Source organism: Pogona vitticeps, chromosome 4, assembly GCF_051106095.1.
Source record: "Pogona vitticeps strain Pit_001003342236 chromosome 4, PviZW2.1, whole genome shotgun sequence".
Classification (NCBI taxonomy): domain Eukaryota; kingdom Metazoa; phylum Chordata; class Lepidosauria; order Squamata; family Agamidae; genus Pogona; species Pogona vitticeps.
The window spans coordinates 98,773,158-98,787,020 of NC_135786.1; the positions used below are offsets into that span (position 1 = coordinate 98,773,158).

General features: G+C 41.8%; 1 protein-coding gene across 1 annotated transcript; it reads left to right on the plus strand.

Annotated features, from left to right (window-relative positions):
- Positions 1 to 1,161: 1,161 nt before the first annotated feature.
- LOC110091524 (pancreatic alpha-amylase) lies at positions 1,162 to 13,257 on the plus strand. The gene is made up of 10 exons (XM_020815679.3): positions 1,162 to 2,430; positions 5,336 to 5,482; positions 6,141 to 6,338; positions 7,279 to 7,509; positions 8,891 to 9,024; positions 9,148 to 9,270; positions 9,368 to 9,467; positions 10,684 to 10,805; positions 11,834 to 11,959; positions 12,958 to 13,257. The coding sequence occupies exons 1-10, from the start codon at positions 2,263 to 2,265 to the stop codon at positions 13,145 to 13,147; spliced, it is 1,539 nt and encodes a 512-aa protein (XP_020671338.3). The 5' UTR covers positions 1,162 to 2,262; the 3' UTR covers positions 13,148 to 13,257.
- Positions 13,258 to 13,863: the final 606 nt, after the last annotated feature.

Sequence of the window (13,863 nt, forward strand, 5' to 3'; positions counted from 1 at the left end):
AGAAGCCCTTCTGGCCTTGCAGAAGATGTGATGAAATGGGACTTTGTTTTTCCATTTTTGTTGGAAATATGGTGGGTGATTGCAGAGGAAATGTCAAAGAAGCAACAGATAGGGAGCATACTTATTCTGGGCCCATTTTCTGAAGTCCTCTTTTGGTAGGACTTTGATCAGGATAGGGGAATGAGACTGCTTTGGTTATTTTAGTGAGTGACCAACTCCCACTGTGTAGATGAGGGGTTGATGTGCACAGCCCTATTCTCCTTGGCATCTGGGTGGTTTTCGATGCTGTTTACCATGCTTCCCTTTTATACTACCTGTCCAGGTTGAGCAGCATATTGTGGTGACTCCAGTCTTCTGCGACTGTTCCCAGAAAGTTGTGCTGAAGAACCCTGGTGTGCCTTAACAGATTCTGCCCCCTGGTGTCCCACAAGGGTCTATTTTGGGGGCTGTGTTATTCTGTGTGAAGCTATTAGGGGAGGTACTCTGGAGCTGTGGAGTAAGATGCCGCCCATATACATATAACACTGAGTGCCATTGCTTCTTGTCGCCTAACATTAAAGAAGCAGCCATTACCCCTTCCATGTTGCTTTGGTCCAATAGTAGACTGGATGAGAATGAAGAAGCGAAAATTAAATCCTGACAAGACAGAGATGCTGCTTTGTATCAAGAGTCAGTCTGCCTCAGGATTGGGATTCAGCTTGAGAAGGGTTGTGCTCCCTGTGAAACATGGGGATCATAGTTTTGGAGTACTGCTTGACCCTATCCTGTCCTTGGATTCCTAGTTAGCAGGAACGGCAAGGTGTGTATTTGTGCAGTGATGACTTCTCCTGAACTGGCCTGATTTGGTGACCGTTATCTCACTGGCTTGAGAGTCAGTGTGGTGTACTGCATGAACTACCAGACAAGGGCTCATATGTTTCATGGGTTCAGATCCTTGCTCGGCCTTGGAAACTCAGAGGAGATGACAATAGCAAACAAATCCTTGAAACAACTCACATATCTTGGCAGCCTTATTAGAGTTGCCATAAGTTGGAAGTGAATTTAAGGTGATGGTAACATCTGCATTGTAGTTACATTAGATTTTAACATTGCAAGGTGCTTTAGATAAGGCTGCCCTTGAAGAGATTTGTCCCAACTCCAGGAGGCAGTGGAGGGGGGCCTGGCATGCTCTGGTCCATGGGGTCATGAAGAGACAGACACAATTTTCCGACTAAACAATAAAAAAAACCATTGAAGAGCACGTGGACAGTACAGCTGGTGTACAGCACCTAGCCATCCCTTCAGAATTACAGCCAGTCCCCACATTTGCTGCTTTTAAGAAGCCATTAAAACCTGTCTTCTAAAGTTGGCCTTTAAAAACCACACAACATGAATTTATGATAGTCATGACTGTATGATGTTGGTAGGTTTTAATGTAGGAATTTGCATGTTGTTCACTGCTTTGGTGGTTTTGTAGAAAAATGGTACAAAAATATAAACACATCAATATTGCACCTCTGCGTACACATATGTTTGTGTAGGATCTCTACAGCGCTCGTGCTTCAGTAACTTAGGACAATATCTTGCTGCCTAAAGGCAATTATGGAAATTGCCCCCTGCCCAGTTCCAGCATGTGACTGGTTGTGTAACTCACGTTGAAACCTGTGCAAGAATGGGCATGGGATGGGTGTGGATGGGTGTGAAGGACATGCCTAAGTGATGGCCTTTCTGACCCATACTGAGGCATTCGGATATTCGCCTGAACATCTCATGTTACATTCCTTCACAAGAAACAATCTTTAAATGACACTAATGATTACAAAAAAGCAATACAAGAAAAGCATGCCGGCAAATATAGCACATTATGCCCTGCAATTTTATGTCTTTTTAGTTAACATTATCATATCATCCTCTTCCATCTTGGGACATCCTGTGAAGAACAGACTGATGAATGCTGAAGGCTTGTGCCATAGGTGTAATTCACAAATGTCTGATAAAGTTTACCCGTTTAAAGCACTATCTTATCTCTTTAGCTGAGAACTCAGACAAGAGAAATCACCTTCAGCCTTATCCAGTTCCATGCATTTGTTCAGCCAGAGAATTTGGTCTGTCATCTTCATCTGCTGCATATTTTAAGCCACCCAATGGAAAGACCTTGAATTAGAGGAAATTTGTTTAATGTAGCCAATCATGTGGCTGACGTGTACTTTGAGCCGTACAGAAATATAAATAGCTCCTGAAAACAACAAAGTGCTACACTTTTCAGCTGCTGCCCAAAGCAACATGAAGATTTTTCTTCTTCTGGTGGCTGTTGAGCTTTGCTGGGCTCAATATAACCCAAATGTAGAGTCTGGAAGGACATCTATTGTCCACCTCTTTGAATGGCGTTGGGCAGACATTGCTCTTGAATGTGAACGATACTTGGCACCGAATGGATATGGTGGAGTTCAGGTAGGCAAACTTCAGTGGCGCATCCTGGAAATGTACTTGTCACAGTTTAATTGATTCAAACAGAACAAGTTCAATGAAAAAGAACTTACCAGATTCTGCTGTACTCCTACTTAAAGACACACTGTGGGGAAGTACTTGAAGAGTACTCATTTCATGGTTTCAGTAATGTCAGATTAAATATGTGTGTTGAAATGTGAAGTAAAAATAATAATGGAAAGTTTTCATTGATGGCTTTTGAAGGTATGTGTGTATTTAAAATGTTTGTATGCCACTCAACCGGCAATGCCTGGGGATGTGAGGCATGCATATATAAAGGAAACAAAATGAAACAACAAATTTGATAAATAAAGAGCAATTTGTGTGAATTGATCCTCTAACAAATCTTCCACCAGTAGGATCAACCATATGGGATACCAGAAGGAAAACTAAATATTTTTCTATTATTGTTAATGATTCTATTGTACTGCTAGTGACTGTGGACTATAAACTTATGTTGCAGGGTTTTTAATTCAAGCAGTCTGTTAACAGGATATTGTTTGCCAAGAGGTAGCTTAATGTGGGGTGGATTTAACTACCTCTAACCTGATCATCTGTCAATATAGGAAAAACTGTTCAACTGCATTTCTGTATTTTATCACACTTCTCTATTAGATTGGAAATGTTTAAGGAGAAGAGTGTTGATGATGAGATTCTACTCACCATGTCAGAGGATGATGTCTGAAAGACCAGTTTTCCATTTCCACCTGATAAATGGTCTCCTCTTTGTATCCTGGGTTTATTTTTTTTTCCAGAATGTATTGCATACTTGCTTAGATAGCTGACTGTAGGTGGGATAACAAGCTGTTCCGTGCACGTTGTATTGTGTTTGTCTTTCTAATCTAGTTTAGTCATGTTCTTATTTGCATGGACAGAAACTAGGGAAAGATATCTTGAACATGTGGTAGCTAATCCCACCATTTGCAAAGACACCATTAGAATTCATTAGAAATAAATGTGTTGTACATTGTGCAAGCAAATCTACTGTGGGATTGTTTGTGATACAAAAGTTTTATATGGGCAGTAGTTCGATTTCATACTCCTTTGGTAAAGCAATGGAGCTGAATTCAAAATTGTTGAGAGTTTTCACTATGAGTCCCACAGTTTTGGAACTTACATCCCATTATCAACTAGGTCTGAGCTCTACAATGCTCATCCTTGATTTAAATCAAGTCAGCTAAATGCTTTCAGCATGCCATAGAGAGGCTATGTTCCCCCAGAATGAGCTGGGACAAAAATCCGGGCTTGTCACTTGAGACCCAAGTAAATCCAGTGGAACAAAATCCCTTGCCTTACCTCATGAACCTGGTGTGACCTTACATGCACAGAGGGAATCTGCCTATTTGATATTTCACAGATTCTTGCCTTGTGGAATATATAGGGCACCTTCTCAGGGTGGTCCATGAATTTCCTTTGCTGCAAAATACCCAGGCTGCTCATTGGGACTCCATACTCCAGTTCTGCATCAACTGGACCAGATAGTTTCCAACTCAAAGTGTTAGGGTTAAGTTTTAAAGCACTAAATAATTTCAGGTCCATCAAACATGAACAAGGACTTCATCCTGTGTAAATCCCTGTCCAGTGACTAAGGTCATTCCTGGAGAAACATTTCTAGTCTCTGTAACCCCTAGTGGTGCGATGGATGGCTAGCAAGGAAAGAGACGCCTTATTAATATCCCTCACCAGCACATTGGTACTGTTTTGATGCCAAGAGCTTCTTCCATGCAGTCCTTGGCATGCATTTCACACTCTGTTTTTGAACTTTATTGCTGGCCTTCCAAATTCTAGCATTTAAACCTAAGGCTGATATTTTTGTTTTTTAAAATTCATGGTTGTATGGATTATTTTTTTATTTTTATGGTTGGCATTTCTCCTAGGAAATTGTGAATTGGTGTGGTTTAGAAACCTTTAAATGTATGAATGATGGTGTTTGCTTATCCTAAATGACCTCCCTGACTAGTATTTCCACCCCTTCCAAATAAACTTTAGTGTCTTAAAGCAGGGCACCACAAAATATGGCCTGTAGTTGCCTGTGGTCCCCAAGGGGCCAAAATGCATCCCTCAGCACCCCAGACCTCTCACCTTTAGTTTTACCACATATTCAGCGGCCCCCCACTGCATCCCTGAGATCTCTCACCTGTCCCTATTTTTTGCCACTAGAGGGCAGAAGGGATCTAATTCCGGGGGGGGGGGGTTGATATTGGACGCAAGTGGCCCTCTGTGCTTGAGGAGGGGCTGTGTACCCTCTGGATATCTGGAACTTGCCTAACCTTGCCTATTAGCACCATTCTTTATTGCTGGGATCAGAGCTAGAGGATGTCTTCCAAGCCTTTATTCAATTGGCACTGATGCTTATTTCTACTTAGGATGCATGGGATTACTATTACAATTCTGTTTCCTTGTTCGCTTCCCTTGAATCGGGAACTCCAGATTCACTACAAAATTCCAGGGATTCCAGCAGGGAAAAAAAAACGTTGTAACTAGGTCTAATAGTTCAATTTCCAATTACGTGCAGGCCTGTAAAGTCTCTCCTGGGCTCTGTGGGCTGTCCTACCTCACTGCTACTCCCCACACGCTTGTGGATGAAAAAAGGACGGATTAGGCTATGTGTGAGGAATATTGTGCACGGGGTTTCTCCACACTATCTTCCCCCCCCCCCAGTTATTTCTCAATGCCTGAAGAAACCAAGCATTTTTCAAATGCAGCTGAGGAGACATTACCTGTCACCACTTTTGTATTGTTCCTGGAGAACCTGCCTATGTCAGCTACAAGGAGCTCATGATGCATATCTAAAAAAGCATCAGCAGCGGCCTTTCTAAACTGAGGGAATGCTATTCAGTTGTGTTTTATCAATTCATTTCATTCACAGATCTCCCCACCAAATGAAAATATTATCATTACAAATCCATGGAGGCCATGGTGGGAAAGATACCAGCCCATCAGCTACAAGCTATGCTCACGATCTGGATCTGAGGATGAGCTTAGAAACATGGTGACCCGGTGCAACAACGTTGGAGTAAGTCATGATCAACAAGTAGTTGTTTTCAGCAACTCTGGTTCCATGCCACCGATCTATATTCTACAGCTAGGGAAATAGTGTTTCCAGAAAAACATACCCTATAAACTTTAATCTGCAGTAATCCAAGCAAAGTAGTGATGAAAATTTCCCAGTTTTTTTTTCAGTTGGATTAATTTGGAGAATGTTCTCAAAAATTATGCATGCAACTGTGAAAATTCTCTTCAAAACAGGTACAAAATACCCCACCTTGTGATGACAGTTTGTGATTTGTTGACATTTCCTTGTTAGTACGGGGCTTGTAATTTAGACAGTGGTCCTGGGCACCTGGTAGTTGGTTACCATAAAATGCCCTATGATTGTGCTTTCCAAAGTAGGCTGTAGAGCAGTCCTTCCCAACCTTGTTTCCTCAGATGTTCTTGGACTAAAACTCCCAGAGGCCTTCGCCACTTAGCTGTGCTGGCCAGGATTTCTGGGAGTTGCAGTCCAAGAACAGCTGGGGACCCAAGGGCTGGAAATCTGTTATACCGAAGTAGAATGAAGGGCCAAGGGGGGCAGGAAATCCAGTTTCATAATTAAACCAAATGGAAAAGGTAGCAATGTAGCGGTAAGAGGCAGGATATATAATTTATAACTTGATCAAACTTTATCAAACCAGGTCCATATTTATGTGGATGCTGTCGTCAACCACATGTGTGGAAGTGGAGGTGGAGCTGGTACCCATGCAACATGTGGAAGCTATTTTAATGCAGGGACCCGGGATTTTCCTGCTGTTCCTTATTCAGCTTGGGATTTCAATGATGGGAAATGCCATACTGGAAGTGGAGATATTGAAAATTATGGTGATATTTATCAGGTAAATTCTTCCCTATTTCTTCTCTCCTTTATTCTTTGAAAGGAATTGAAATGTGACACAAGACAGCTGAAAAATACCTTATATATTTTTTTAAAAAACAGATCAATAGATTGTGGTGGGTGGGAATTGTTCAAGGTCATTAGAAGGTTCTCAAAATATGACAAAATCACACCAGTGTCTCCTAGGGGACAAAAGGGGACTTTTTGAGAAAAAAACCAAGCATTTTACCTGGGAATGCCAGAAAATACAAAGTTGCTGGGGGAACTACACCATGCTTATCCCTGATCCTACAAAACTTGGATTGAACTGGACAATGAGCCTTAATTTAGCAGTAATGTTGGGAGAGGGTGCTTGACTACACAAGAAGGTAGCAGGACGATGTGAGAGGGACGGGATAGCTATGAAGCACACAGAACTCTATCCTGTGAGAGGAGGGAAAGGCCCAAAGTCTTAGAAGGAATGGTTTCAGGTGGTGGGAGTAGTTGTTGCCACTGAGTCCCTGAAAGCTGCTGTTTTGAGGCAGTTACATCATTCTGCCTGATGGCAGGGGCAAAGAAGTGCTCAGTTAATAAGCATATTTTCAGGATACTGCAGAGCCCAATCTGTGACTTAGCATGAGGACCTTCTGTGAAAGACAAGATTTACAACACAGAAGGATAAATGCATGCATGACAGTGTTGGCATACTTTGACACTGGACTATGCTCGAACCAAGATGTCTGTCTATGAATCATAGAATTATAGGCCTGGAAGGGACACCAAAGGTCTAGCCAGAGTTTTCTCTCTCCAAACCTTTCTCGTGAGATTGTTTAAGGTGCTGAGGAAGAGATATGGATGCTTTTCATTTTCCATTTAAAGCATGAGTTGCATTACTGAATCACCGATGCATTTGGGGGATGTGTACATGGAACCAATATCTGAAAAAACTCTCTTCCAAACAGGTTCGCAACTGTCGCCTTGTTAGTCTTCTCGATCTCGCACTCGAGAAGGACTATGTCCGCTCCACTGTTGCAAATTATATGAACACCCTGATAGATATGGGAGTTGCAGGATTCCGACTTGATGCTTCAAAGCACATGTGGCCTGGGGACATTAAGGCTTTCTTAGACAAGCTACATAATCTGAATACTAAATGGTTTCCTGAAGGGACAAAACCATTCATTTTTCAAGAGGTAATTTGTGTACTTGTCTGTCTGTCATGTCAAAGAGCAACATTACATACCTACATACAGACGTAGGCTGGCACTCGCTTCTCCACGTGTCATGTGATAGCCAGGAAAAGCAGCAGACAATTCCACAAGCAGTCCAAACTGCGATCTATTTCTCAGTGTGATCCCATCCAAAGAGCTTTTCCCTGACTGTTTTGGATAGAAAAGCTGCAGTGTCGTAGCTGTATACACTAACAACCTTTAGATAGTTTCACTTCCTAATTGCAAACAATTCCAGTATGGGACCCTACCTTATTTTTTCCCACCTGTTTGCCCATCGTGCAGGTTGGATCCATAGTGCAGATGCGTCCACCAATCAGTGCTAGAGATGGGCACATGCGCTGGTGGTTCAGCCCAGTTTGGCGCAGTGCCTGTACAGGTGTCCCATGAGTGTTGCATGCTTCCATGCCCTAATGCCTCTGGGCGATCACCCATTCACCAGCAAGAGCACGCTTCCCTCCTCCATCTCCTCATACAAATCATCCAATCAGCAGCACCACTCTGATGAAGAACCAGGGCAGGGAAGCTGCTGGTCACTGGGTGAGCAAACAAAGAGGCAGGGGAGGGAAGCACACAGCATCTGTGGAATACCTGTGCGGGCGCTGTGCCAAACTGGGCCATACCACTGAAGTGCCATGTGTGAGTGTGCAGTCTGGCCCCGAGGGGCCTTATTAAGTCCAGTTGTGAGGGGATATTTGTATATAAATACCATGTCGCCTAGAGTGGTCGTAATTGACCAGGCAGGCGGGATATTAACTAACTAGCTAACTAGCTAACTAGCTAACTAGCTAACTAGCTAAATAAATAAATAAATAAATAAATAAATAAATAAATAAATAAATAAATAAATAAATAAATAATAGCTCATTTGCACATAGATCACTACATGATGAGCATATTTGTATGAATCAGTTAACATTAATGTGTGTGTATGACAAAGAGAAAAAGAGAGGGGGGGAAATTAGCTGATAGGCAGGCAACAATCTTGCTTCACACATAATAACTATCTTTTTTTAAAAAATTTATTGCGTTTCCCTAATTAGATTTCCCTCAGTACCAGTGAGATTTTCTAGCTTCCGACACAAATATCACAAAGATTGTACTAGTTTTCTGCCCTTTCCGGGTGAATTCTGTGCATGAAAAGTGCAGTTGTAGATAGGAATGGTAATAATCCCCCACAGCTTGACATTCTCTTCAGTTAAGAATGACCAGATATCCTGCAAAATTTCAGATGAAATTTCTTGGGGATGGGCGGGAATCTCACACAGAGAAATCTGTATACACACACATACAAACAAGTTCCTATATATATAACAGTCCACTCTCCCCCCCACCTTTCTGTTAGGTGATTGATCTGGGAGGAGAGCCAATCACGTCTGATCAATACTTTGGCAATGGTCGGGTAACTGAATTCAAATATGGTGCAAAACTAGGGACAGTCATCCGCAAGTGGAATGGAGAAAAGATGTCTTATTTGAGGTAATGGTATTTCATATACTTAAGGAAACAAAACAACAAAAACCTTAAGGTTCTAACATACCTTGAAATGCAGTCTGCAATGAATTTGACCCTTTCTCTCTCTCAATCACTCTGTCTTTTAAGGAACTGGGGAGAAGGCTGGGGTTTTATGCCTTCTGACAAAGCCCTAGTCTTTGTTGATAATCATGACAACCAGAGGGGACACGGTGCTGGAGGAGCTTCCATTTTGACTTTCTGGGATCCCAGGTGAGGAATGTTGAAGGTCTGTTTCTCCTTTGACTGAGAGAAATATAAATCTTGGTATCCTGCTCTTCATTGTTTCCCCTCTTTTGCTTATGTTCAGGCTTTACAAAATGGCAGTTGGATTTATGCTTGCTCACCCATATGGCTTTACACGTGTAATGTCAAGTTACCGGTGGGAAAGGAATTTTGTGAATGGACAGGTCAGTTTCTATGTTGTAATATCTATCTATCTATCTATCTATCTATCTATCTATCTATCTATCTATCTATCTATCTATCTATCTATCTATCTATCTGTCTGTCTGTCTGTCTGTCTGTCTGTCTGTCCGTCCGTCCGTCCGTCCGTCCGTCCGTCCGTCCGTCCGTCCGTCCGTCCGTCCGCCCGCCCGCCCGCCCGCCCGCCCGTCCGTCCGCCCGCCCGCCCGCCTGTCTGTGACAAGAAGCATTGCAGAGAACTTCAAATGTCTCCTCTTGAATAGCTCCGAAAAGAGCCATTTCTTTTCCAGGAACACTTTTTGCCATTAGTGTGTTATAACAACTAGACTTCTGTGCCACTGCCAGATAATCACATAAGATTCAAAGCCCAGTTGAAGAAGCAGGGGGTAGGAATGCCTTAGTCTTCCTAAATTATGCTTGTGATTTTAACGTACCAAACTTAATATTTTTAATGCATCAAAATTAAAGTATGAAAAAGTATGAACATGCCTCTTGGATCTCAAAGCCATCTCTAGGTTGCTGGTGGCTCCAGAACTCTCAAGTTTCACTTTAGAAATAAGCCCAGCCATATCCACATGCTATAGGAATCATGAGATTTCAGAATGGACACCATTGTGAGATACACCATTGCTGAGTTCTCCTCAGAGAAAAAAGGCTGCCAAAAATAAAAGCCCAATACATAGTTCTTTTCATCCTTGATGGGCTAGCTTACTGCTTGCAGAGTATACAGGGAACACTTATAATATGATCTCTGTATTTTACTATCACTTCTCAATTCATTTTGCTGTGTGTATACTCAGGGTGTGATCAGACAGCTGCAAAGGTGCATGCCTGATTGCACCAGAAAAGGTTGCTTTAATGGCAGAGATCTCCCTTAAAATGACTCTTTTGTCTGTTGCAAAATCACTGTTGCAAAAGGTAGAAGCCCCACAACTGGACCAGTTTAGGGACAAATAGGGTTGGCTAAAGCACATTTCCCCATGTGTTGTGTGATCATCGGGGAAAAGGTTGACCAAACCACTCCACAAGCCATTCAGATTGCAGTTTATTTTTCCATGTGACCACATCCTTCGTCTGACCACATTTGGTTAACAAAATACTCTGCTCTTCATTAGATCAGCTAGTGTATATGTTTCCAGGAATTCATTGAACACTTCTAATTTAACATTCATGTTTTACCAACGCATGCTCGACTATCAGGATCAGAATGACTGGATTGGGCCTCCAAGCAATCCTGATGGGTCAACTAAATCGGTCCCAATCAATCCAGACACCACCTGTGGTGATAACTGGGTCTGTGAACATCGATGGCGTCAAATAAGGTTAGACAATGTAAATTTTTATTGGCTCTTACCTAATACAGCAATAAGGCCACTGAAGGCCACTACTTGAGCATCACCTTACCCATGCTTCACTCTTTCCTGGATTCCTGTCAAAGTGTTGGGTTTATTTCCCCAGTTGAATGTTGTGCTCATCCTGTATTGATAAACCAACAAGCCAGGTGCAAGGAGAGACAAATGAGGAGATAATAGTTGGATGGATGGACTTGCACACATCATGTCACTTGAAACATGGCAGGGGATGGAGCACTAGCGCTGTGACTCAGGAGCTTTCTTGTCGCATGAGTCCTGACAGAGCTTTCTGCAGGTCCCAATAGCAGTAGCAGGACCTGAAAACCTCTCCAGATGTTACATGTGCTGCAGTTAAGGGTGCACAGTGTGAAAGTCCAAGGTCAAATGGCGATGAACTGCTACAAAGGCTCAATATATTTTGCTGCTTGCACTGCTGCCAAAAATAGCTTTTCTGGGTGCTATATCACCCAGTTTATCTGGTTTTATTTATATTCTAGGGCCGCTTAGTCTGGCTCCTCTTCTGTCTAATCCCACAACAAACTGTTCCAGAAAGAATTCTGCCCCCTTTCCCAATTCCGGCCTTCTTTGTCTTTATGGCACTCCAAAGTTTTAGTCTAAGATTTTGGCCCTAAAATCTCAAGGAATGGGATGCTATTCACCAGCCACCCTACAACATTAGTAGGGCTGAAAGCATAATACAGTAATGTGAATGGTCTTTACTGTTCATTTACTTGTTTGGCTTATTCTGAATCTGCTCAGCCAGGACCTGTTTCAGTGCAGGTCGTTAATTTACTTTGCATTTATTGAATTCTTGTTTTTATATTTCATGTTTTAACTGATGTATTCCATAACATTTTTTTCCCTTTTGAAGTATTGCTAGTTTTTTAACAGTTATTGCAAGCCACTCTGGGCTGAAAAAAAGTGGCACAGAAATATAGTAAAATAAATAAATAAATAAATATGCCCCTCAACCCAATTTCTCTTTCCTATCCCCACAGAAACATGGTTATTTTCCGCAATGTAGTCAATGGAGAGCCTCAAGTCAACTGGTGGGAAAACGGTAACAATCAGGTGGCATTCGGGCGTGGCAACAAAGGATTCATTATCTTTAATAATGATGATTGGTAAGCAGGCAGAAGTTTTTTTTCTTCCCCAGTGTTTAAACCACAGCTATCTAGCTGGAACCAGCAGTATGTATTATGGTTAATAACCATGCACAGAATTATTGCATAACCTGCTGCAAAATGGCAGCAGTGGGAATCTGAGCATCATCAGTTCCACACCCAAGAAGGCTACAGGCTCAAATGATTTCAGATGAACTATTACTTTGGTAGTGAGCACTGGCTTGCAGAACGATGGTTCTAGACTTGAGATGAGTAACTCCAGCATCTTTGGGGTCCAAATCCGTTTCCTTGGTACTGCCATGAGCCGTGCCCCCCTCCTCTATACATGAAAACTTGGCAACAAAGGGAAAAAATTTTAAAGCAAGTATTTCACTTGCTTTAAATGTACTTTAGCAGTTTTCTGCTGATATTTGGTGGCAAACCACTAATAATAATAATAATGTGTGTCATCAAGCCAATTCTGATTTGCAGCATCCCCTTTCAGGATTTCCTAGATAAAATGTAATTAGAAGTGGTTTGCCATTCCCTTGTTCTGGGGGCGTTCTGGGACTGTGCAGTTTGCCCAAGGCTACACAAGCTGGCTTTACTCTCAGGAGGCACAGTGAGGAATCAATCTCCCAACCTCTGGCTCGACATCCAGAAATATAACTCACTGAGCTATCCAGCCAGCAAACAGCTGCCTGCTGTTTGAAGTAAGAATCTGCTCATTTTAAATGGGTTTGGGGCTGAATTTCAGCAGCAAATTGGTAAATCCTGTTTAAAGCAAGCAGTATACATCTTTTAAATGGTCCCATCTACTGATGTGGTGGTGTGTTTTGTTGCCTACATTATATGGCAGAGTCTTCTGGGACTCTTTTAGGTCTTCTAAAATGACCTCAGGGCTTCTCCATACAATCACCACCTTTGTCCGAAACCAACCAAATGCACTAAACAACTAAATGTAATTTATAAAAGATCACTACTTACATTGTCACTCATTTTGCATCTCTTTCCCACAGGGACTTATCTATAAATCTGCAAACTGGGCTTCCTGGAGGCACGTACTGTGATATCATTTCTGGGGAGAAAGAGGGGAACAGATGCACTGGCATTACAGTTAATGTCCAAAATGATGGCATGGGCTATTTTCAGATCAGGACCTCAGCAGAAGACCCATTTATTGCTATTCATGTGAATGCTAAATTGTAATTGGACCTGGACAAATATCTCACCTTGCTCTTGTTTTCCTAAAGCATTTTTGTGTGACATAGAATAATATAGAATCCCTCAAAACAATAAATAGTTTCAATATTCATAAATATTTGCCATTTCTTTTGCTGATAAAATAATCTTTGTGACAATGTTTTTCTTTTCCCTGCCACTTATCTTGTACATGTGAACAAGAAACACACATTATGCATGAGTGGGAATTATGTCATATGTGACTTTCTCGTGTATAGTTAAATTCTGTACTGTCTTTGGTTTAATATAGTCTTCTTTGGATTGTACATTTGCGATAGAAACCAAATCTTTTCCACTAGAGTAGTGGTTCACAATCTTGGGTCTCCAGGTGTTCTTGGACTAAAACTCTCGGAAGCCATAACCACTAGCTGTGCTGGCCAGGATTTCTGGGGGTTGTAGTCCAAGAACATCTGGGGATCCAAGTTTGAAAAGCACTGCAATAAATTATTAGTTACATCTCCCCCCCCACACACACACACCAAGTTCTCAAGTCCTAAGCTCTCCAACCATCTTGCCATCAGACTGACATAAAATAATAATTTTTGCTTTTCAAAGAATAAAAATTTAGGATTGATTTTTATTTTAATTTCTGGAGAAGTTGTGATTTGCTTCAAACACTCATAGCATGCCCATTTCTTCAGGTAGAAGAATATGCCTTTAGAGTGTGTAGAGGTGGTTTTAGT